Genomic DNA, 26,862 nt, shown 5'->3' on the forward strand with positions numbered 1-26,862 from the left:
AAATCTTTGTCGTCGTACAGACTTTCTACTGAGTTTGGAGAGATGCAAACTCTATACCAATGAGAGAAATCTGTGCCGTCAAACAGACTTTCTCCTGAGTTTGGAGAGATGCAAACTCTACATCAATAATCAAAATCTGTGCCGTCAAACAGACTTTCTCCTTAGTTTGGAGAGATGCAAACTCTACATCAATAATCAAAATCTGTGCCGTCAAACAGACTTTCTCATGAGTTTGGAGAGATGCAAACTCTACATTAATTTGAAAAATCTGTGCTGTCATACAGACTTTCTCCTGAGTTTGGAGAAATGCAAACTCTACATCAATTAGAAAAATCTGTGCCGTCATACAGACTTTCTCCTGAGTTTGGAGAGATGCAAACTCTACATCAAGTAGAAAAATCTGTGCCATCATACAGACTGTTCTCCTGTATTTGGAGAGACATAAACTCTACATCAATGAGAAACATCTGTGCCGTCATACAGACTTTCTCCTGAGTTTGGAGAGACACAAATTCTACATCAATTAGAAATATCTGTGACATCATACAGACTTTCTCCTGTGTTTGGAGAGACACAAACTCTACATCAATAATCAAAATCTTTGTCATCATACAGACTTTCTCAAGAGTTTGGAGAGGCACAAACTCTTTATCAATAATCAAAATCTTTGCCGTCACACAGACCTTCTGATGAGATTAAAGAGACACAAACTCTACATCAAAAGTCAAAATCTTTGTCGTCATACAGACTTTCTACTGAGTTTGGAGAGATGCAAACTCTATACCAATGAGAGAAATCTGTGCCGTCAAACAGACTTTCTCCTGAGTTTGGAGAGATGCAAACTCTACATCAATAATCAAAATCTGTGCCGTCAAACAGACTTTCTCCTTAGTTTGGAGAGATGCAAACTCTACATCAATAATCAAAATCTGTGCCGTCAAACAGACTTTCTCATGAGTTTGGAGAGATGCAAACTCTACATTAATTTGAAAAATCTGTGCCGTCGTACAGACTTTCTTCTGAGTTTGGAGGGACACAAACTCTACATCATTAGGAAAAATCTGTACTGGTGTGTTTTGGATTTCAGAGGCCCACATCTTAAAATTGAGATGAGATCCAACACATTGATACAGTCAGTTGATCAGTTCGAGACATTGACCAGTTCCAAATCACTTCAACTTTTCAAGAAACCACATTATTAATTTACTTTTCAGATCGCTAATTTCTGTTGATATATATGAAAACATAATATCCAATAAGACTGATTCAAGAACTGACTCCGCGATAGTGCAATTAATTACAATCCTATAAGCTAGGTAGTAGTCCCAGCCATCTTTCTATACCTTCCGCCCAGGTAGTAGTTAAAAACTACTGAATTATTTTCAGAACTAAATTCTTTTCAGAACTAAGAAGTCTCCTGAACATCCGATAAATCTACTCCGCGGTAGTAGAGTATAGAAAGACAGTTCTCTAAGAACAAAAATCTAACTGGCAAGTAGAAACACACGAGGTGTAACCACAAACCAAACATATATTGATAACCAATAAACCAAACATCATCAACACATAAATTATGTAAATTTTTCAGAAATTTTTGCGATATTGATCATTGTTTTCAAAACAAAATGTTGATTGAAAAACGCTGTTTAACCTCCATCTTCAAACTGTGAACATGAGTGCGAGAAACATTTATACTTAGTATGTCTATGAAATATTTTGCATAAAACTGTCTTATCTTTTTTAGGGGATGACAGTACCGAAATTCAACTTTTAGCATGATTGGGGGTGGGGGGGGGGGCATCTTACCCTTGACCGATTGGGATCCCTCAACAGCTCATTATGGTGGTGACCTCAGTGAGGTGGTGACCTCAGTGGGGTAAAACTGTACAGCTGCTGTTGAAAGCTTACCGCTTTTAAAGACACTGGACACGTTTGGTAATATTGTCAAAGACCAGTCTTCTCACTTGGTGTATCTCAACATATGCACAAAATAACAAACCTGGAAATCTTGTACTCAATTGGTCATCGAAGTTGCAAGAGAATAATGAAAGAAAAAAAATGTGCACAAATTTGTGTGCTTTCAGATGCCTAAATGAAAGAAATTACTATTTCTCAAGAACTAAGTCACCTCAGATAGATTCGTTTCTCACAATGTTTTATACTATCAACAGCTCTCCCTTGCTCTTTAATACCAAGTAAGTTTTTTATGCTGACAATCATTTTAAGTAATTACCAATAGTGTCCAGTGCCTTTGAGGCATTGTAACAATGAATGAAATTGAATAGAGAGACATAATGGGTGTGTCGATTAGCTTCCCCGTGTCAACCCCGTGGTGCTCATTCAGGTGAGCCCCTGACAAGAGGTAATCAAACAGTCACACTCGCCCTCTGGTGGTGACGTCATGCACCTGGGGCAAGCCCCAAGTGACCCGTTCCACAAGCAGGGCACTTGGGGTTGACCCGGGTGAGCCCCTGGAATGACGTCAAAGCTATTTGAACATACCGGGGGCAGACCGGGGTTGACCAGGGGAAGCTAATCGAATGCACCCATAGGGGAAATTTCTTTGCTCACCTGTATTTGTTCCAAATGCAGATGTCTAACACTAACACTACAATCCAGTCGTCTGAGATTGACACTTAGATGGACAAATCCAGCCAAAGATTTACAAATATTGCCAGCACGAACCACACCCTGCAAAGTTCACATTTTTGGTAATTGTCAAAGACCAGAATTCTCACTTGGTGTATCTCAACATACAAATGCACAAAATAACAAACCTGTGAAAACTTGAGCTCAATTTGTTGTCAAAGTTCCAAGAGCATAATGAAAGAAAAAACACACTTGATGTAAAACTTTGTGTGCTTTCAGATGCATACTAAAAGGCATCAGGCTTCAAGTCTTTTAATATTTAAGCGAGAAATTACTTCTTTCTCGAAAACTGCGTTACTTTAGAGGAAGCCGTTTCTCACAATGTTTTATACTATCAACAGCCCTCCATTGCTCATTACCAAGGAAGTGTTTAGGCTAACGATTGTTTTGAGAATAACCAAAATGTCCAGTGTCTTTAAGAGCCAATTCCAATGACACTGTTTAGGTCATAATTTCCATGAAAGAGGGCACTTTAGCGAAGTGAATATATTTTTTATGCTATTTATGTTTAAGTTGATATGTATGAGGTTTATGAGACTTCAAATATTATAACTTTTTTATCACAACATTTTATGCTTTATGTGAATTGCTGCTTTATGTCCCGAAGGACGGGGCAATAATGGTGCCTTGCATAAAAAGAAAAGGCAACTGTTAGGTAACTAACTCTTATTTAACACTTTCGGTTAGAATCCTACATCAGCTCTCCATAGTGTCAAGCATTTTAAGAAGGTAATGCACAATTTTTATGCCCCAAAAATTGCATCTGAAAAGCGTTACAGCAGTACACTTATACAGTCATATTGTGTATCCCAATTCTTCCTGTGTGGACAACGAAACTGCTCTGGATTTTCGGCAATATCTCAAAAACAGAACACCTTTTCACATGAAGTTTTCCAGAAATTTTGTAAGAAATGAAATTTTTCGGATATAGAAGATACAACTTTAAGAGATTTAAACGATCAAAATTTCCACAAAAAAAAGGTACTGCCTTTAAAGACACAAGTGTTAAGACCAGGGATGGATTTCACTAGTCTTATCTCATAGCTCGTCCCAACTTAGAAATACATGTATAGCCTTAAGTTTTAACTTCTTAAGAGTCCTAGGACTAGTCCTAAGTTAGGACCATCTTTGTGTGATCGACCCCAGGACTCAAATGATCAGAAACACTAGAGCTCGGCCACAACACAGCATTAAATCATACGTTTTAAATTCCCTTCAATAAAACACAAAATAAAAACACTAAACATCAGACTATTTTTGTTTATCGTTGTCTTTATTTTTCAACTGAAATACACTAGTTCAAATGACCTTAAAAATTAACAAGCTCAACTTGAAATTGGAAATAAAAAAACCCCTCAATAGACCATTCCCATGAAATATGCTAATTTCATTCGCGCATGCGTACAGTCCCTATTGGTTGGCAAACGTCACAGAGACATGCACTAAGCATACACACGTCACGCAATGTTCCCAACCAAATTGTTTGTGCGCATGCGCTATGTGCAATTTAAATATTTCATGGGAAGGGTCTATTGGATGGTCAATGAAATGAATCTTCGGATATAAACAAAGTTAGAAAAACTGTACACAGAGATGGGAGTCAGCTGCGACTTATGCAGGGACATGTATTTCAAGAAAATGCATTCTATATGAAATTCCCAGTCAGAGTTAAGGCCTGGTCCAACTGCAGCGATAACGAGAACAATATCGATAACGACGCCAAGAGAACGCATTCTATTGGTTGAATGAGCGTGTGCGTATTCTGCGTGGAGCAATTCAACCAATAGAACGCGTTATCTTTGCGTCGTGATCGTTATCGTTCTCGTTGCAGTGGGACCGGGCCTTCAACCTGGATCCAGACTTAAACCCCGTTCACACATAGGCGCCGCTTCTACTACGATGGAAAAATTGGTCGAGAGCGTGTCAAATCGTGGACCAATCGTTGGCCAAACGTTGGAGGATCTCCATGGTTTGGACGGGGTGGGAAGCTGCATTCTCTCCCCACGCCAACAATAAAGTCATAGTGGGAACGCCATCAATCGCACAAGCAGTGTGGCAGCATCGTGGTAAGATCGCAGCACTGCTGCCAACCATTTCAAAGTAGAAAACTACTAGATCAGCATCGGTCTAGGTTTAATCCTAGTGACAGCGAGTCAGCAACAGTGGTGACGTAGAAGCAGTACTTTTGCATAAAATAAATCCATTGAAATGAAAATGTTGCGTGCAGTCTTTAATTTGCATTACTGCTTGATTTTGACGTCGATTGTGTCCTGACTTGATACATTTTTGAGATCGCGGTGTTCGTTAGGTCGTAGGGCTGTGTGAACGGGGTTTTTAGTGGGCCTTACCAATTTCTGGATCAGTAATGACCGGCACCCAATTTTATAAAAGCCTGTAAGCACAAAAACTTGCTAGGCATAGAGAAATATTGCTTAACAGCAACAATTTACAAGCCAAAATTACATTAAGTTTCAATGTTGTGATTGGTGTCCCACTCAATGTTTGCTTAGCAAAGAATTTTGTTAAGCAGTATTTTCTGTTTCAACAGCTTTAAATATATTAAACAGAAAAAATACTACTTAGCAAATTTCCTTGCTAACAGTAAATGAGTGAGGCACCAGTTGTAACAATAATAATGATAATAATAGTCAGTTTTTATATAGCGCTTTTCACTAGCTGGTAACCAGTTTCTGCTATCTGTATCAAAATATCGCAGAATTTGTGTAGAAATCCTATTAGTTAACCACTTTCCAGGTCAGCCGGACCAAGAAATGGAATGGGTTAGGGGCCCCTAAATGAAACTTGACGTCAAGCATCAGAGGTAAACCACTGTTGAATCACTAGAAACGCACATATTTGTCTGCGCAACCCATAGGATTGGCCAATGAACAGTATTGGTCTTTTGATCAACAGGCAAGGGCGCCCTTTCCAAATGGCGTCATGTGAATAAGGTCTATTCCTAACAATGCTACATTGTGATGCCAATATTGAAGGCAGTGGACACTATTGGTAATTACTCTAAATAATTATCAGCATAAAACCTTTCTTGGTGACGAGTAATGGGGAGAGGTTGGTGGTATAAAACATTGTGTGAAACAGCTCCCTCTGAAGTGCCATAGTTTCGAGGAAGAAATAGTTTTCCACGAATTTGATTTCGAGACCTCAAGTTTAGAATTTGAGGTCTCGAAATCAACCATCTAAACGCACACTTACTTAAAGGCAATGGCCACGTTTGGTTATTGTCAAACTCCAGTATCCTCACTTAGTATATCCCAATATCTGCATGAAATAACAAACCTCTTAAAATTTGAGCTCAATTGGTCATTGAATTTGCAAGAAAATATCGAAAGGAAAAACAGCTCTGTTACATTCCTTTGTGTAATTTCAGATGCTTAATAAAAGTTTTTAGCTGAAATCTTTCATTATTTTATTGAGAAATTACCTCTTTCTCAAAAACTACATTACTTCAGAGGGAGCCGTTTCTCACAATGTTTTATACAATCGACAGCTCTCCATTGCTTGTTATCAAGTAAGTTTTTATGCAAACAATTTTTGTGAGTAACTACCAATAGTGTCTAGTGCCTTTAGATATCATAGTTGTAATTGCTGTGCATTACGGTTTTACTTCGGCTCTTAGTGTTATCCATAGGAGTGACTGGGTGTCTTTAAAACACCCTGTTTTAAGTTTGGACACCTTGTTCCAGGCCTGACACATCACACGGAGGCAACAAAGGCGATTGCCTCCGTGCCCCCTGGTCATTTCCTTGGTGCCCTTGAAATGCTCCAGTAGAAATTTACAATTTCCTCATAGGGTGCCCTTTACCAACAAGAAAATGCCTTGGGGCCCAACGAAGCATACAGGCCTGCTGTTTCATCTTTTATTTACTGTAAATGTATTGTGAGTGAACAATTTTGACACCTAGTTTTGAAATGTCCAGCAAATTATGACACCCTTTTACCAAATCCCGGCTAAAACTTTGTTTCGACTAGAATGTGAAATCTTCTTTGGTCAACTCTGCATCTGTTGGTAGGCATGAAGAGCAGGGCAGTCTGTGGGCATCCCCTGTGTAAGTCAAGAATAGAGAGTGGACATCAGAAAACAAAAACAACCCAACAATTTTGATTTCTATACAGTTTTTATTTTACTGGTATGAAATTGCTCGAAATTTACTGCGAGCAAATTCCATGCCAAAGCATGGTTATTAGGGACAGGATGTTGATGCGGCACTGTGGATTTGTGCGATGTAAATATACGCATACGAGTCTAATCACTGGCCTAAAGGCACTGAACACGTCTGGTAATTGTCAAAGACCAGTTTTCAAACTTGGTGTATCTCAGCATAGTAGCAAATCTGTGACAAATTTGGACTTGATTGGTCATCAAACTTGCAAGATGGACTCGATCGGTCATCAAAGTTGCAAGAGAATAACGAGAGACAAAACACCCTTGTTGCATTCATTTGTGTAATTTCAGATGCATGATAAAAGGCTTCAGCTGAAGTATTTTATTATTTGAGTGAGAAATTACCTCTTTCTCAAAAACTATGTTACTTCAGAGGGAGCCGTTTCTCACAATGTTTTATACTACCAACAGGTCTCCACTGTTCATTAGCAAGTAAGTTTTTATGCTAACAATTATTTGGAGCAATTACCATGATGTCTAGTGCCTCTAATCTCTGACTTAATCTATTTCCCTCAAACCAATGATTTTTGTTGTCATTTTCATGGACATGTTTGTATACGATGCAAGATTATTGAATCAAGTTTTCCACATTGGAAAACAAACAAATCTGACTTTATGTTTAAACAAAGTGTAGCTTCTTTTAACAAAACAGTTTTCTTTATATTTGTAACAAATCTACTGTTGAATATAGATTCCTTGATGATGTGGCGTCATAACATAGTTTAATTTAAAATAACCCGGATTCCCATGAAGATTTCAAGTTTGGTTTTATGTTTTGATTTCTACGTATATTACAATCTGTGGCGTAACTAGACATTTTTATTTTTTTGAGGGAGGCAAGTGGGACCAGAGACATAATCTTGAAGGCTATGCGATGCATCAACCATTTATTTTTTTCGACCTCATTTGGGGGATGGACAACAGGGGGATCCAGCCATCTCTTGCCCCACTTGGTTAAACCACTGAGTGCAATACAATCGTTCAATAAATCTTGAAGCAATCAGTTACAATGAACACAACATATAAATAATTAACACAAACTTGAACCCAAATAACTCAACAAAAATAAAATGAACACACAAACATTAAAGGCACTGGACACTATTGGTAAATACTCAAAATAATTGTGAGCATAAAAACTTACTTGGTACATCGAGCAATGGAGAGCTATTGATAGTATAACAAATTGTGAGAAACAGCTCCCTCTGAAGTAACATAGGTTTTCAGAAAGAGGTAATTTCTCACTTGTATAATAAAAGGTTTCAGGCTTGAAACCTTTCATTAGCCATCTGAAAACACACAAAGTTGTGCAACAAGGGTGCGTTTTCTTTCATTATTCTCTTGCAACTGCGATGACAAATTGAGTCAAAATTTTCACAGATATGCATACGTTGTGATACCCCAAGTGAGAAGACTGGTCTTTGACTATTACCAAAAGTGTCCAGTGCCTTAAACAGTAAACAACCCCCGATATTTGTGGAAATTGGGCAAAGAAGTCACCCCAAAATATTACAAACATATGAAACTTTGAGACTCAACCCTTCTATTGGGTGGTTTTTGGTCAATAGAACTCTCAGTAACCAAGTAACACCTGTTTCAGACAGGCGCTCCAGAGTTGCGCCAAACCATTGCAGTCGTTTGGAACGACTCTGGATTGCCTTGCTTTCAGACGTCGATCTTGCCATGAGCTGAGCCAATGTGAATGTTAGGTTAAGTTCGCATGTCTAGAACAAAAAATTATTTGGGTTGACCTAAAGTCGCTCTGAATCTATAAAATGGGTGTAAAGCTGTTTCACAAAAGACTGTGTATGTCTCGCGCGTATTCAAACTTCTGGAACCATTGCATAGATGAGGTTTTATTTCATCAAATATGTTACTTTAATGAAGTTCATGGCCACGAAACTTACATATTTTGTTATGAATTTAATTGTTTTGCTAAGTGAAAAAAAAAAAAAAAAATGAAATGAAATGAAAGCAAAGTCAACTCAACAAAATAACAAAGAAAATCTGAGAATTAAACTCAACTTAATTGCCAAAAAAATGAAGAAGTTGTGCCTACCTGATCACGCTTGTTTTGGACGTGATGATAATGGCCAGTTGCTGTAATTACCAGACGCTAAGCCTTTTCATTCTTGCTTTTGGCTTGAGACATCAGCGTCTTCTATAAGCTGTGTTAGGCGTAAATTTTACGACTGTCCGACCATTGCGCGTCCGCGTATAAACCAGCTTCATGTGGTTGCACGAATTTAAACAAAAGTTGTTTCTAAAAGAAATTTTTTAGAAACTATGGGACGCATCCGTGTCCCAGAGTTTTATTTTTGTTTCAACAATATTTCAGCAAAAATTTGTATTTGTTATAAAAACAAAAACTAAGTTTATATTCTCGTTCCAAATCTAAATACATTTTTTTAACGAAGATTTGATTTCAGAAAAATATTCGTTCTTCGTTTACGTGTTTTCATGTTTCGATATGCGCCAGACTTACACAGTCTAATGTAAGGAAATTAATTATATACAAACAATATTTGCCTTGCTCTAACTAACTTTCCAAGTAGTCAATGTCATACATGATGTGGGGAATATATCTGGGCTCGATTTCATAAAGCACTAAGATTCATCTTAAGCTGGGTTGCCAATATTACCATTGTGATTTATATTGTGACATTGTAAAATCTGCCCTTAAAGGCACTGGGCACTATTGGTAATTGCTAACAAATCATTGTTAAAACTAATTTGGCAATGAGCAATGGAGAGCTGTTGATAGTATAAAACACTGTACGAAATGGCTACATGAGTTTAAGTACCTGATGTTCTAGTATTTCTTCTTCTTCATGATTTCCGGCTTCCAATTGATTGGGTGTGTATCTTCCGTCTGTAAAACAAAAATTAAGCTCAGTTTAAATTGACCAATCAAGAATAAGAGTATAGTCAAATAAAAATAATTATAATAATAATAACACAGTATTTGTAGAGGCGCACTTTAGTCTGTTAGCAAACCATTCAAAGACTCCGATCAAGATGGAAAAGAGGAATCGTGATTTACCAAAGAGCTTCATTAGTCAGTAGTATGTCAAGTAGTTAGGTCAACTGTGTTACGCAAACTGTGTCGACTGCACTTACAAACCGAAGTTAGGTCAAATTTTGACTCGGGATAAAAGTGCTGTAATATTTAGCATGAAAACAGACCTTGTTTTTTAAGATGGACTGTGATAGTAATAAGTTTCATAACTAAAACAATCATTAGAGCAATTCCATGGTTACTACTATTACGTTTTTGATGTACTTTTGAGATACATTGGGCTGTAATACCCTTACTGAAAAGGTTTACGTTAAGGAGAATTGACAATAAAGTGTAGATTCGTGAATAGAATATACTCACCTTCGGGTCATACATTGTAATCAAATCTATTCTCTGACTTTAACTATTTCCCCAATTGGTTATATAACAATTTCAATGAATTGGATTTCTCAAAAGTAATTGTAATTCCAAAGAAGTTAGGGTAGACCTAGACCTACTTCAGCACTGAAGATGAAATCCAGTATATTGGATCTCACATTAAGAAAATTTACCGAAAATGTAGCGTTAGTAACCAATTTTGTGTGTCTTGCTTATCATGCATGACACGTTTTTCTGGATCTTATCTTTGGTGCTTAAGTAGGTCTAGGTCTCAACCCTAACTTCAAGAAGGATAACAGCTATTTGTGACCCAGCGGATAAGAAAACCAAACTCAAGCTCTGGTGTTTCTGTTCAGCAGAGTGTGGGTCCGAGTCCCAGATATGACACTTGTGCCTTAAAGAAAGACACTTAACCCCATCCTTTGGATGGGACGTAAAGCTGTTGGTCCCCTGTGGTGTGCAATGCAGGTAAAAGAACCTAGTGTACTTATCGAAAAGAGAAGGGGTTCCCCCCGGTGTTCCTAGTTCGATTGGATAACAGCTATTTGTGACCCAGCGGATAAGACAACCAAACTCAAGCTCCTGGTTTGATTGGCAGCGTATTGCGCCACAGCACCTTGTAAACCATTACATGGTGCTATGTAAAAGGAGTATAGGTCTCATAATTCAAAGGTAGTCCCACATACCTTGCAGGAAAATACTGTATGTTAAAGTGTATTGACCGTCACTGATATGCGCGCTATAAAAGAAGCCACTATTATTACTATTATTAGACATTTTGCTCACCGCTTCTTCATCCTCCTTGTATATCTTAATAGTTTTATCTGCCTCGGCTGTGATGAGTCGACTCTGGCTGTTATCAAACATGCAAGCAAATATACCAGCCTCGCTGTCCATTGAGCCAGGTTGGATTGGGGCTTGGGTACGCTGGAAATTGTAGCCTGTCCGCCAGTCCCAGAAATGTAGGCTCCCATTGTCACCTGATTACAATGAGAATGAAGAAGCAAAACATGATTTGGGGTTCAAATAACACACTAAAGGCACTGGACACTATTGGTCATTACTAAAAAAAATTGTTAGCACAACAACTTTGTTGATGAAGAGCAACGGAGAGCTGTTGACGGTATAAAACATTGTGAGAAACGGCTGAAGTAACTTCAGGCCTGATTTCTTTTTTGGGGCATCTGAAAACACAAAAATTTGTACAACAAGGGTGGTTTTTCTTTCATTATTCTCTTGCAATTTTAATGACCAAAATGTTCACATTCCATTGTTTATTTGCATATGTTTGGATACACCAAGTAAGAATACAGGTCTATGTCAAGAACCACATTGTACCGTGCCTTTTAATATAAGTTCACAAAAATCATCAAGTGAAAAATCATCAAGTGAAAAATCATCAAGTGAAAAATCATCAAGTGAAAAATCATAAAGTGAAAAATCATCAAGTGAAAAGTCATCAAGTGAAAAATCGTCAAGTGAAAAATCGTCAAGTGAACAATCATCAAGTGAAAAATCATCAAGTGAAAAATCATCAAGTAAAAAATCATCAAGTGAAAAATCATATAGAATGCTCCAGATTGCACAGTTGGGCATTTCCAACCAAGATAAACACTAGTAGAAACATTCCAAAGATCTTGTTTCAATTCAGCATCCTTCAACCAAACATCAACAAAAGTGGGCCAAGGGTTTCGAAAAATCCTGGGGAGAACCTTGCATACTTAAAGGCAGTGGACACTATTGGTAATTACTCAAAATAATTATTAGCACAAAACCTTACTTGGTGACGAGTAATGGGGAGAGGTTGATTGATAGTATAAAACATTGTGAGAAACGGCTCCCTCTGAAGTGCCATAGTTTTCAAGATAGAAGTAATTTTCCACGAATTTGATTTCGAGACATCAGATTTAGAATTTGAGGTCTCGAAATCAACCATCTAAAGGCACACAACTTCGTATGACAAGAGTGTTTTTCTTTCATTGTTATCTCGCAACTTAGACGACCAATTGAGCTCAAATTTTTACAAGTTTGTTATTTTATGCATATGTTGAGATACACCAAGTGAGAAGACTAGTCTTTGACAATTACCAATAGTGTCCAGTGTCTTTAATATAATAAAAAAATATAACAAATGATTTGAATACGCTTACCCCCAGAGACAAGTACACCGTCTGAATTGACAGCCAGGCAGTTTACAATAGCATTGTGACCACTCAGGTTCTGGACAAAGTTACCATCAGGAAACTTCCATTGTTTGATGTTGTCTGGAGAAGCAGATGCCATCATGTGTCTGTTAATGCAAAAATATTGTTTTAAAGTGGAAACCTAGACTGAAGCTTTCACAACAATGTTCACATATTGAATGTTTTGAACATGAACACTGTGGCATGGAGTAGATCTCATAATTCAAAAACCTAGTCACACATACCTTGCAGGAAATACTGTGTTCCTGGTTTGATTGGCAGCATATTACGACACAGCACCTTGTAAACCATTACATGGTGCTATGTAAAAGGTGCACTTATCAAAACGAGAAGGGGCTCGCCCTGGTGTTCCTGGTTTGATTGGCTGCATATTACGACACAGCACCTTGTAAACCATTACATAGTGCTTTGTAAAAGGTGCACTTATCGAAACGAGAAGGGGCTCGCCCCGGTGTTCCTGGTTTGATTGGCTGCATATTACAACACAGCACCTTGTAAACCATTACATGGTGCTATGTAAAAGGTGCACTTATCAAAACGAGAAGGGGCTCGCCCTGGTGTTCCTGGTTTGATTGGCTGCATATTACGACACAGCACCTTGTTAACCATTACATGGTGCTATGTAAAAGGTGCACTTATCAAAACGAGAAGGGGCTCGCCCCGGTGTTCCTGGTTTGATTGGCTGCATATTACGACACAGCACCTTGTAAACCATTACATGGTGCTATGTAAAAGGTGCACTTATCAAAACGAGAAGGGGCTCGCCCCTGTGTTCCTGGTTTGATTGGCTGCATATTTCGACACAGCACCTTGTAAACCATTACATGGTGCTATGTAAAAGGTGCACTTATCAAAACGAGAAGGGGCTCGCCCCGGTGTTCCTGGTTTGATTGGCTGCATATTACGACACAGCACCTTGTAAACCATTACATGGTGCTATGTAAAAGGTGCACTTATCAGAACGAGAAGGGACTCACCCCGGTGTTCCTGGTTTGATTGGCAGCATATTACGACACAGCACCTTGTAAACCATTACATGGTGCTATGTAAAAGGTGCACTTATCAAAACGAGAAGGGGCTCGCCCTGGTGTTCCTGGTTTGATTGGCTGCATAATACGCCATACAGTTCTTTGTAAACCTTTACATGGAGCTATGTAAAGAAATAAGTCTCATACTTCAACACATAGCTCCACATATACTTTGTAGGAAAACACTTCAGGCACAGCTATTGTCCTCTTATTCTTGATTTACAAAAAAGGCAAAGTAGCCAAGTTTCCATTTAACTTGTTACCATGTACATTTCATCTAAAGCAAAGAAAACACCACAAAACAAGAGTAAATATAAACATGAATAGTAGACTTGTGGGTACAGCCATGTGTAAAATCTCTTCAAACACCATTAACTACAAAACAACTCTAGTACTCACAGCTTTGGATGGATGACCAGAGCTCTGACACTCTTCTTGTGATTGGTCAGAGTTGCACGACTTTTTCCAGCTGCAAGATCCCAGAGACGTACTGTTGAATCGTGGCTGCCACTCACAACCTGAAAACAAAATGTTATCATTATTAACCTTGGATTGTGGAAACTGTTTAACCTTGAAAAGATTTTTTAAAAACGTTTACTGAACGTCTATCAACTTTGACATATAATAATAATAACAACTAGTTCTTATATAGCGCATTTCACAATAACCATATTAATGCGCTTTACATTTACATCTACCGCAGAGTAGATTTTCGGGAGATCTCTCAGTTCTGAATAGAACTGTCCTGCTTTCTAACTACTACGTGGGCGGAAGGTATAGAAAACTGGCTGGGACTACTTCTTTAGCTTATAGGATCGTATTAACTGCACAACAACGGAGTGACTTCTTATTTGGTCTCAACGTTTCAACTAGCTTTCTCTAGTCATCGTCATCAGACTGCAAACCAAATTTATATTAATAACATATGTTATATCGTTGCGGTACTCACTGCCAAAACATAGAATTTGAACTGCCTCTAGCTATCGGGCAACCTCGGTAGTCTAGTTGGTGAGACACTGCTCTAGAATTGCAAGGGTCACATGCCTGTGATATTTTTTCACAGGACACGGGGGAAAGTGCTGAGTATACAGTGCTAACACACATCGCGATGTATGGGTATAAACCAAAATTAATATTCTTTATCCCCGATGCAAATTTAACATCTCTTATATTATTATTATCGCTATTATTATTTGTACCTACCTGTGGTTCTGCAGCCTGGCATTTGACTGTGGCGACTGTGTTTGTATGTCCAGCTAATGTATGGATACAGGCCTTTGTTCTCATGTCCCAGATACGTACAGTTGAATCACGGCCGCAGGTAGCGAGGATATCAATGGTTGGATGAATGTCCAGAGCATGGACGGCGCTAAGGTGACCATGATAATGCCGGATTACCTGGAAAAGTCAAGTGTAATATTGAATTATTAAAACTATTTTATTTCTCCCCACAAGTTCAATCAGATTACACACAAAAGATAAATAAAAAAGATATGGAGAAGGAAGACTAAGGAGAACAAAAATCAATTTCCCTATAACATAAAGGTTCAGTTTGCAGATTAAAACATTTATAAAAGGTACAGACATGTGAAAGACATTTACACAGGGGATAAAGAAGGATGACAAATTTCAAAATAACAGTTAAAAACTTTGAGGTGTACGGGTTTTTAACTTGCCCATCAATTCAATGCAGCAATCAACTGTTAAAATCATGGAGAAATCGGTTGATTGCTGCATTTAATTGATGGGCAAGGAGTTCCACCAACAATTTTGGGTTGAGCGAAGACAAATTGACTAGAGTGGTATTTGAACCAAAGACCTCTGCTCTGGCACTCTATCAACAGAGCTATGCTCTTTGTTGCTTTTGATTCTTGCAAATGAATGCGGTGAACACATGTGGGGGATGAGACAAGAATTTGTGAAGGTATTGGTAGGTTTCTGTGGGTTAGGTAAAGGCCAAGTTCCGGCCGTGTGTTTTTTGCCCAGATGCGCTGTTCGCACAAGTGTTTCGATCATTTCAATCATTGTGCATTTGAAATCAACCAGGCAGTAATTGCAAAAAAAGTTCTATGATCTTGAAATGGATTGCAAGACCAAACTTGCAATACCCATGGGGATATAGCATCATGTTGTATGTTTGAATGATCATCTTCTCGTCAAGGAAACTCGGCAAACTCCAACAAAGGGATATAAACACCAAGCTGGCAACAGCCACGCACGCCCTAAAGATGAGAACACGACACAAGAACCATACCCTCGAACAAGATCACACACCACCTTTCAGCAGGGGTCAGTCGAGAACAACACTGTACAAAATGGCACTACATCATCATCGTTCAGGTGGAAGATACATGAATAGCAGTCCTACATGTTCTTGAGACTCGATCTAAGGTTTCTTAAGCCCTGCCTCAGGTCGACCTACACTTTTCTTGCTCCCACAACAAATTATTGGCAACGCGCAGACAAAATATGCTCAGGTCACAACAACTGAGAAATAGTGCTTGCGATTGGTTCCCGACCGTCGGGATCACGTGGGACAAATTGAAATTGTTCTACTCTTGCGACTGTTATATTTTCGAGCGGCGACTGTTTCAGATTGTCTTAAAATCATAGCAGTTACGCTCAGGTCGTAAATAATTGCAGACAGAAAAATTATCGATGGCCTTAGCTCAGGCGCAGTGTAATCCTGAAAAGTCAGTCGCCGACTGTTTTTTTGTCAACGCAAGGTCGACCTGAGGCCGGCTTTAAGATTCTTGGGCAAGAGATTCTTAAGCTGGAGATTGGAGTAGCAGACGACCCTTCATTAAACTTTTTTCTTGAAGACTTGCTGATTTTAGACGACATGTTTGCAAAGGATAGGATATAAATGAATACGAGTCGATGTGATTTATGCATAAGTCTATTCTTCTTACCTTGTTTTGTTCAAGATCCCAACATTTGACCTGTTTGTCTTCACTGCAAGAGAATAGATATGGCTGGCGTTTACTAACAGCAAGGCCCCGCACAGCACTGATATGACCAGTCAGGGACAACTTCAGCTTACCGCTTGCCTGAAAAGTAAGCCAAAAGGATATGATTATGTTACATGAGGTCTCAAAATCAAATTCAAATATTTTAGTGAGAAATTGCTTCTTTCTCAGAAACTACGTCACTTCAGGGGGGAGCTGTTTCTCACAATGTTTTATACCATCAACCTCTCCCCATTATTTGTTACCAAGTAAGGTTTTATGCTAATAATTATTTTGAGTAATAACCAATAGTGTCCACTGCCTTTAAAAGAGAAATACATCTTCCATGCCTTCCTTCAATTCAGGCATTGGGTGTTTGTAAGAAGAGTCCTCACGTCTTTCCATATCAACAACAAAGTTTGACACAATAATAAAGTAAAGATACTGATATTTCCATAGAAAAGAACTAGATCTGGGTAAATATTTTCAATGCTCTAATCAGAGCCAAACCAGAAGGGGAGATGACGAAGAAATTTCAGTTTTAGATGTGGGAGGAAAACTCCAGAGAATTATTCCAGGGAAAACCCACGCAGTCAAGTAAGGACTGAAAACCCAATCCACTAGTGCCCCCAGTGGGATCCGAACTGGGGTCCTAGAGGTTGCACCAACCTGACCGCCTGAAGAAAAAATCAATCACCATTTTGGTTGTTAATAGGTTTACATGTAAAACTAAAATGATTCACTGACTAGCGCACAGTGAAATTGCCCACCAATATGGCGCAGCCAAGATTATTCTAATGATGACGACAGGTGAATTGGGTCAATATGCCATTAGGGAATATACTTTCTGATGAACTTACCAAGTCCCATATTTTGATGACTCTGTCGCTAGACCCTGTAACAAACCACTGATTCCCAGGCTCTACAGCAATGCTACGGACCCAACCAATATGACCACTGATAACTCTGTAGAGCTTCCATGGAGGTCTCCACTGTGGCTTGGGCATGATGGGTGCTTTTCTGGTAACTAGAGCACCAGACTGCTTTCCTCCCTGTCCCTGCATTGAGACCAGTGCCTGAAAAAACAGAGACAAGTTTCAAGCATAGAGTTATATATAAGAACTAGAGGGCGCACTGGCCTATATACGCGCTCCGCTATGCGCGCAGGCGGCCATTTTCTAAGTTGATAAAACAGCCATCTCACAGCGTGTGTTTGTGCGGCCATTTTGTAAGTTGAACAAACAGCATCGCGTGAGCGTTCAATAAAAAAAACCTCAAACGTGTATTTCATATTCGACGCGCGTACAGAATGGCGGCTTGTCATCTTGCGGTCCTGTCGCGTTTGTGCAAGAAGCATCACGAGTGCGCCCTCTAGTTCTTATATATAACTGTATGGTTCCAAGTGAGTTTTGTGGTAAAAAAACATCAACAAAGCAATGCCACACCAGCATCAATAACACTGACAGATATAGTCAAGTTCCAAGTGTGGCGATACTGTGTAATAATAATAATAATAATAATAATAATAATAATAACAATAATAATAATAGAAGTGGCTTCTTATATAGCTTACATATCCGTCACTCAGTGACACTCCTGGCGCTGTAATATACAGTATTTCCTGCAAGGTATGTGGGACTATGTTTGAAGTTTGAAAACTAATCCTTTTACATAGCACCATGTAATGGTTTACAAGGTGCTGTGGCACAATACGCTGCCAATCAAACCTACCCCTTCTCTTTTTAATAACTGCACCGGGTTCTTTTACATGCGTTACATAACACACAGGACCAGTGGCTTTCCGTCCCATCCGAGGGACGAAGCATCATGGTTAAGTGTCTTGCTGAAGGACACAAGTGTCATGACTGGGACTCGAACCAACACTCTGCTGATAAGAAACACCAGAGTTTGACTCCGGTGCTCTTAACCGATAGGTACATAAATCTCTACTGAGTACTGGGCCCGATCCTTAATTTTTTGTTTGCATCAATTTAATGCAAAATGTGTAATCAATTTTTCACTATTTTCTCGTGACCCAGATGGCTGATCGACTTCAAACTTCTACAGGTTTGTCAGTTTATGTATATAGTGGATTACATAAAGTGCTTACACTGCCAGCAACAGTTTTGTTAGCAAAAACCAGTTTTGTAATGTTCCTTTAAGACATATACTTCTATAACTGTTTTGTGAATGGTTAGTCTTACCTTGGATGTGGGTGGTCCGGCCCTCTCTGGTATCCCAGCATGCCTCTGAATCTCTTCAACACCAGCTGCCGTCTTTTCATTATCCAACCTGAGAATCAAAACAGCATCACATTTATAATCAGGGTCCAGTTTCATAGAGCTGCTTAAAGACCATGGACACTATTGGTAATTGGTAATTGTCCAAGACCAGTATTCTCACTTGGTGTATCTCAACATATGCACAAAATAACAAACTTGTGAAAATTTGAACTCAATTGGTCGTCGAAGTTGCGAGATATTAATGAAAGAAAAAAACCACCTTGTCGCACCATGGTCACACGAAGTTATGTGCTTTCAGATGCTTGATTTTGAGACCTCAAATTTAAATTCGTTGAAAATTACTTCTTTCTTAAAAACTAGGTCACATTAGAGGGAGCTGTTTCTCACAATGTTTTATACTATCAACCTCTCCCCATTACTCGTTACCAAGTAAGGTTTTATGCTAATAACTATCTTGAGTAATTACCAATAGTGTCCACTGCCTTTTAACGTTTCGATCAGTATGCTCTGATCATCTTCAGAAGGAACAGGATTTTGGATTAATGGCCTTTGTTTAAATGAAAGATCTTTGTTCACAGTCAGTCAAAAGGTGGGAATTTCGTGTTGAGAACTACATTAATTTGCGGTGTGAATGTTTGTCTGGTTCAGACTTATATTTTGTTACCTTACAGCGCCCTGAGGGGGAGTCAAACTGCAACTGTTTTGCGCTTAACATATTTTCTTTATTAATTATCTTCTTATGTTTGCCTCTACAGCCACAAACAAAGCAAAAATGTTCATTTAACACAACATGCTTTTGTGTTATAAATCAGTGTTCTCCCTTAAAGGATTTGGGTACTTTTTCAAAATGTCCATACATTTACATTAAACTTACAGGGTTTGAAGATATTGATAGTGGAAAGCTTCCCTTTAAATCTTACTTACTGAGGTGCTGTAGTTTTTGAGAAATGAGTTAAACAATGTCATGAAAATCCGTTTGTTAGTGATTAAAATAATTTTCATGACATTGTTTTACTCATTTCCCAAAAACTACAGCACCTCAGCACGTAGTATTTTCAGGGAAGCTTTCTACTATCATTATCTTCAAACTGTGTAAGTTTTGTGTAAATCTGTGGACATTGTGTATTTTGTCCTACAAAAGTTACATACACCCTTAAACACTGGTCCGCTTGCCAAATGCCCGTTAAACACATAAGGACCAGTCAAAATTTTCTCCAAGTAGACTGGATGGCTATTCAATCTTAATTTAATTTAATTTTGGTTTTAACCTTATACACTGATGTGTTTTAGCACTGTATAATCAGTACTTTCCAGAGTTCTGTGAAAACAAAATCACAGGCATATTACTTGCATTCTGTATTGAAAACACCCTACTTAATGTGAATAGTGGACTTTGGGGCACTATGACAAGCTAACTTGTCCTGCTTGCTAGTCACTGAAAAGGTTAAGGGAAAACCCCTGCATTTTTATACTAACCATGCTTGAGATGGTGGTAGGTTTGCTAATACACCCTGCACTGCCTTTTGACTGAGTGGAGTTTGATGAGCAGCAGTACCTGCAGATAGCGGCACACCTAAGGACAATAAAAAACAAACAAATATAACATGGTTTGAGGGTGGACAGTCGATTTTACTATTCATGATCTAGAGTCGAATTCTCACTGATTCACACTTGTTTCAGACGACACACCATAGTTAGGTCGAACCAAATAGATTAGGAGCAACTCTAGGTCGACACAAATAAATTTGGGCTCCAGACAGGCAAACTAAACCTTACTTTTAAATTAGGTTTATCTCATGACAAGATCGACGTCTGAAACCAAGGCGCTCCAGAGTCGTTCCGAATGACTGCATCAGTCGATCTTTCAACTTCAAGTGCGTCCAGTCGCTCCCAACTGTTTCAGACGTCGAACTTTTCATTCAGAATTTGGTTTGGCACGATTCTGGAGGGCCTGTCTAAATCGAGTGTTATTCACCGTCAAAAAGCCAGATGCTGTTGTTGCTGTTTTTTAAGAGCCCGCCAGTATTCACGCACAGGTTAAATACACTCGCAAAGTAGACCGTCGTATGGGCAACAGTAATGCATGTGGTAAATACGCATGAGAAGCACACTTTCACATGTTTTACAGTGTACTAGGCCTACAATTAAGTCAAACATACCAAAACATTAAAAACACATTTCAATCTTGTTGTTTTACCATTTGGCATATTTTACAAAGGTGTACATTGCAAATACAAAGGCCAGCTGTTCAACGGCTCATTTAAAGCAGTAAGACAATCATGGTGGCTTTTGCAAAAGATTTATAATCTGTTTAAAAAGATGATGAAAGTTTAATCAATAGTTATGCATCTATTGCTAAATATTACCTGGTGCATTTGGATACTGAAAACCTGGAGTTATTTGTGTTGGCATGTCCTCAAAACCTGCAAGAGAAAGACAATCAAGTAAATCAAAATCGACTGTCCAACCACCATACATGGTAGCGTGACACAAAAACATGGTTTGTTAGAGACAGTGGACACTATTAGTTTACTCACAACAATTATTAGCATAAAACCTTACTTGGTAACAAGTAGTGGGGAGAGGTTGATAGTATACGAAGTCATGTCTTTTGGACCCACTGCCGACGTGGTTCTTGAAGCAAAACACCCAGACATTTGTCCCGATCATCACACGGATTGTCAACAGATCTCTTAGCACTGGTGTTTTTCCTTCTTCACTAAAACACGCTGTGATCACTCCCATCATAAAGAAACAATCGCTTGATCGCAATCTGCTGAATAACTACAGACCTGTTTCAAACATTCCTTTCTTGTCTAAAGTTATTGAGAAGCAGGCCATCAAGAGCATCACCAACTACATGACTCAAGAGAATCTTGGAGAACCTCTACAATCGGCATATAGAGCTTTACACAGCACTGAATCGGCTCTCCTCAAAGTCAAAGACGACATCATGCAGAACGTTTCAAATCGAAAAGGTGTTCTCCTCGTCCTACTGGACCTAAGTGCAGCATTTGACACGGTGAACCATTCCGTCTTGCTTGACCGCCTTACCCATGACATCGGGGTAAAAGGAGCTGCGCAAAAGTGGTTCAAGTCCTACCTCTCCGGCAGAACAACGTGCATCTGTATTGATGGATCCTTTTCTGATTACCACAGTTTAAATTACGGTTTACCTCAGGGATCTATTGTAGGCCCCCAGTCATTCGCAATTTACTCCATTCCCATTGGTCGTATCATCAGAAAGCATAACCTACAATATCACCTTTATGCTGATGGTATTCAACTGTACATACCATTCAACCTGAATGACCCGCAATCCTTAACCTCAGCTCTCTCTCGGCTATCCTCATGCATATCTGACATCAAGTCATGGATGACCCTTAACATGCTGAAGCTCAATGAAGAGAAAACAGAGTTATTCATTGCTGTTCCTGACCATCTCAAACACAAAGTGCCTTCGGTATCTCTTCAGGTCGGCGACAAAGTCATCAAGCCTTCTAAGAGTGTTCGCAACCTCGGGGTTGTATTTGATTCGTCAATGTCCATGCACTCCCACATCACAACTCTCTGCTCCAGCCTCAACTATCAACTCAGAAACCTAAGTCGCATTCGCAAATTCCTGGACTTCGACACATGCCACCTAATTATCCGTGCTCTAATTCTCTCAAGATTAGATTATGGCAACGGGTTGCTTCTTGGATCTAGCACTTCAGACATCCAACGTCTTCAACGCATCCAAAACTGGGCGGCCAAGCTGATTTGCAAGGCTATGAAATATGACCACGCGACACCCTGCCTTCAGCAGTTACATTGGCTCCCGGTCAAAGAGAGAGTAACTTTCAAAGTTTTAGTTACTGTGTTTAAATGTCTTCAAGGAATAGCACCAGGCTACTTATCATCTTGCCTTGCTCTCTACCAACCGCCACGCTCAAGCTTGCGATCAGCTTCTGACAACACACGCCTAACTGAACACCCAACCATCAGAACACTCTCATCTGCTCACAACCGGACTTTCTCCTTTATTGCTCCACGAATATGGAACAACCTCCCAGTACGCATCAGAAATTGTAACTCTTTGCCTTTATTCAAAAAATCTCTCAAAACTCACTTGTATCAGATGTAATTTGTTGTATTTATAGTTCCATTGGTCTTGCTCTTTCCAGCGCTTTGATCTTGATGTAAAGGCGCTTTATAAATATTTAGTTGTATGTATGTATGTATGTATACAACATTGTGAGAAACGGCTCCCTCTGAAGTGAAATAGTTTTCAAGAATGAAGTAATTTTCCACAAATTTGATTTAGAGATCTCGGACTTAGAATTTGAGGTCTCAAAATCAACCATCTTAAAGCACACAACTTCGTGTGACAAGGGTGTTTTTCTTTCATTATTATCTCGCAGCTTCGAAGACCAATTGAGCACAAATTTCCACAGGTTTGTTATTTTATGCATACGTTGCGATACACCAAGTGAGGAGACTAGTCGTTGAAAATTACCAATAGTGTCCAGTGTTTTTAAATCTGCCAATTACTTATAAACAAAATATACATGTAGTATGCATGCACCACTCAACAAGGTACTAAAGAACAAGTGAAAACATTTTCAGAAAGCTTCTCGATTTTTTTCGGAATTATGAGACCAATTTATGTAGCACCTTATTTACAAGGTGCTGCAGCACATTCAGCATGCATTGCCAGAAACACTGGGCGAACTCCCTCCTCCTAGCCATAAGTGTAACTGAGTTCTTGAACGTGTACTACACAACACACAACGCTATATAAGACTTTGATATGATGTAAAAGGTGGGAAGGTGCTACATTACCTGGTCTGTTGTCCTGTGGAATGTGATTGCTGTTATTCTGTTTAATGGCTGGTGGTTTAACTTCTTTAGGTTGCGGTAAATGCTGGACCATTCCATACTCATCTCTCACTTTACAGGCTAGCTTGACTCTCTCACTGTTAGACATTCAATTACAGAGAAGATAATTAATTTCAAGCTTTGGCAAATATGACTATTATTAAAGGAACATTACAGAATTAGTAAGAAAACAAAATCGTGAAGATCACAGATTTACATCAAAATGACACGGTTTAATGATGATGATAATAGAAAACATCCCTTGAAAATATTTCTGCCTGAAATGCCATATTTGATGCGAAACAAATAATTTAAATTTGCGTTTGGAGTGTATCGCTCAGTGAGCGTTTTATTCATTTTTTTGTTTTGCATCAATGTCATGCAAAATGTGTAATCGTTTTTGTTTCCCCACTAATTTCTGGTGACTCAGAGGGCCGATCGTTCATAAACTGCTACAGGTTTGTCAGTTTATGTATATGGTGGATTACATGAAGTGCTTACACTGCCAGCAACTTTTTTTGTTAGCAAAACCAATTCTGTAATGTTCCTTTATGTTATATATATTCAGGAAAGCCCCCATCAGTGGGGGCCCTGTAGCAATACACAAAACAAGGGATATACAACTATACAACAAAATGGAAACACAAAGGACAAAATCAAGAGTGGGAAGAGAGAGAGAAAAGTAATTAAAACTTATTGCAATTAAACTTCCTTTGCATTTGTAATCTTCACAACTTCCGTAAAAAACTTCCTTAGTTCAAAATAAACAAACCCTTTCTCATCAATCGGAGGTGGCTGAATATTGTCCGATATAAACATATCAATACAACTTATCTTTACAACTTCCGTAAACCTTAGTTCAAAATAAACTAACCTTTTCTCATCAATCGGTGGCGGCTGAATGTTGTCTGATATAAACATATCATGTGAACGTTTCAAAGACCTAAACACCAGTGTGTGCACAGAATGCTTTGTAACTTCCTGTAAACAAAAACACAGAAATCAGCACAAATGAAGAGTCCACTGTATGAAATCAACTAAATGGAAGTATTGACATAGATAAATGAATCCTCTGATCAACTTTTACGCGTGAAGTCTAAGTTGAAACTTATCCCCACCTGTAAATAAACATTCATAAAGACAATTTATCCATTCTGATTGGTCGAGGGGGCATCACGAGAGGTTGTTTGAACGAATGATATAACACCAGTAAAAAGTATTGAAACATGGGCGTGACACGCGACCTTGCACCTGTTCTTATAAGACAGTTTCTTCATTCCTATTGGTCAAGAGCAACGGCTGAAACAGTTGTGCCACATCACGCGATACGCGCGACGCGCACAGCATTCCCTTATAAGGAGTTGCTTACCCGAGAGCGGCGGAGGGGTTTACCATTTCATAGCTGGAGGGGTATTGTGTTGAAAGAAATCATTGAACAATTACAATTTTTGCATTTATTTTACTTTTTGACCAAAAAGTGTTGATGTTTTTGACCGAAAAGGTATTTATGAATGGGAATCAAAGTGTGTTGAATCGGTTTTCAACTAGTGGTTTACACCCGCCGAGGCCTGGTTCTTGATAATTTACCTTGACTTCGTCTTGGTAAAATTATCAAGAACCAGACCTCATTGGGATTAAACCAGTAGTTGAACACCTCTTCACCACACATTGATTCCCTTACTCTATTGTTATTGTTAATTTCAGGCCTGTACATGTATGCTATGTTTTTGAAAGGGCAAGGGCACCGAGGCATTTTCTCCTTGGTAAAGGGCACTACTCTATGAGAGCATTGTACATTTAAAGTATTAGAAAAAGGGTTTAAAACTAGCGCAAAAACTAAAACCCTTCTTCATACAGTGACATTTTCTTTGAACTATAACAACAACACGAGGTATGATTGAAAAGAGTAAATAAAACAGTTTTTTTTGTCAAAACATTCGGACAATTCAGTCAGTCTTTAGAATCGCACCATAAACGCTGGACTACCGCTTGCTGTCTGTCACTGCTGTTCTGCAGCCTCCATGGCTAGTTCTAGCGACAGTTGTCACTTCGTACCGAAAGTCTCTTTAAACCCAAAATATTATGTGATTTCGTACTCAAGTCATTTTGTATCTGAGTCATACCGCTGGCGCATGCGAAAACTATGGCACTTCAGAGGGAGCCATTTCTCACAATGTTTTATACCATCAACATCTCCCCATTACTCGTCACCAAGAAAGGTTTTATGCTAATAAATATTTTGAGTAATTACCAATAGTGTCCACAAATATAAATACTAACTAAGATGTCAAATAGATTTAATACCATAATTAGTCAGTTTAAAATAAACAACAAATTAATTTATTGTAAATCACTCCTTTTTGGTTGTGAATCATGACTTTGTCGTTGATTACTTGGATAACTTTCCACATGGTGCCACCATTTGTTTCACTAATTTTTACAAAAAAGGATCACTCAATGAGTTGAGTTGAGGTAAATTAGATATTGAATGAAAAAGTGGTGGTGCCATACGGAAACTTTTCCGATTACTTTCGAGAGATAAGACTTTAATTTAAATTAACTAATTAATTAATTGGTTCAATTAATGGTTAAATGGCTGTTTGCAAAGCCAAGACTGGTTCATTTTGAGCCAATCTTTGCCAATCTTTTCTTTTTAGTACAACTAAAACTTAAAAGAGAAAACTAAAAAGCAAAATACAAATAAAATTGCAATTCCCAAAAAGTCCAAGTCCAAATGATGGCAGTGCGCTTTTAAATTAATAAAACAAAACAGGTGTCAAGCAAGGCAAGCTCATGATTGTTTTGTGTCGTCAGTCGAGTTTGTTAATGTTTGTTATGTATTACTGGTGATTCGTTTTATTTAGTCAAAAAATAGGCCGGTGCCGAGTTTGAATGGTGCCGAGTTTGCCAGCCAGGTGCGCCGAAGGTTCCAGCAAACCCGACCCAATGCAAAAGCTATGCAACCAACGCGCAGCGGTCGTGGACAACCACAAAACAATAACGGATAAGACCGCGGCCGCGCTTCGTTAAAACGGAAGTCAAAAGCAACATAAATCCACTTACCTCCATCTTAAAAATTACACTCAAAGATACCGATACAAGCTCAGGAAAACACCAGAAGGAAATTTATTCAAAACCAATGCAAAAACAACCCGAAACGTAAACGTTTAGTTAAACATCCTCACACGGCACAAAACACATTTGTGGACGTCGCCATTTTGTTTCCCAGAATTCCTTGTTGCAAACTTAAACGCGCTTGTTTTTAGTAAAATTATATTTAAATTTATTTGAACATTGTGTACCAAATATTACAAAAGAAAATAATATATGTATTTTATTAAACTATTTTT

At 38.7% G+C, this 26,862-nt stretch overlaps 1 protein-coding gene across 1 annotated transcript; it reads right to left on the reverse strand.

The window, feature by feature from the left end:
- Positions 1–6,441: 6,441 nt before the first annotated feature.
- LOC117293428 (pleiotropic regulator 1-like) lies at positions 6,442–26,726 on the reverse strand. Its single transcript, XM_033775759.1, has 14 exons — positions 26,576–26,726; positions 24,387–24,493; positions 23,477–23,610; positions 21,019–21,075; positions 20,129–20,225; positions 18,614–18,701; positions 17,270–17,485; positions 16,374–16,511; positions 14,665–14,859; positions 13,861–13,979; positions 12,380–12,519; positions 11,016–11,209; positions 9,637–9,704; positions 6,442–6,712 (listed from the first exon to the last, which is right to left on the reverse strand). Exons 1-13 carry the CDS (start codon positions 26,579–26,581, stop codon positions 9,645–9,647), a joined length of 1,551 nt encoding a protein of 516 aa, XP_033631650.1. The 5' UTR covers positions 26,582–26,726; the 3' UTR covers positions 6,442–6,712; positions 9,637–9,644.
- Between the last annotated feature and the right edge of the window lie 136 nt (positions 26,727–26,862).

Source organism: Asterias rubens, chromosome 8 (genome assembly GCF_902459465.1).
Source record: "Asterias rubens chromosome 8, eAstRub1.3, whole genome shotgun sequence".
Taxonomy (NCBI): Eukaryota; Metazoa; Echinodermata; class Asteroidea; order Forcipulatida; family Asteriidae; genus Asterias; species Asterias rubens.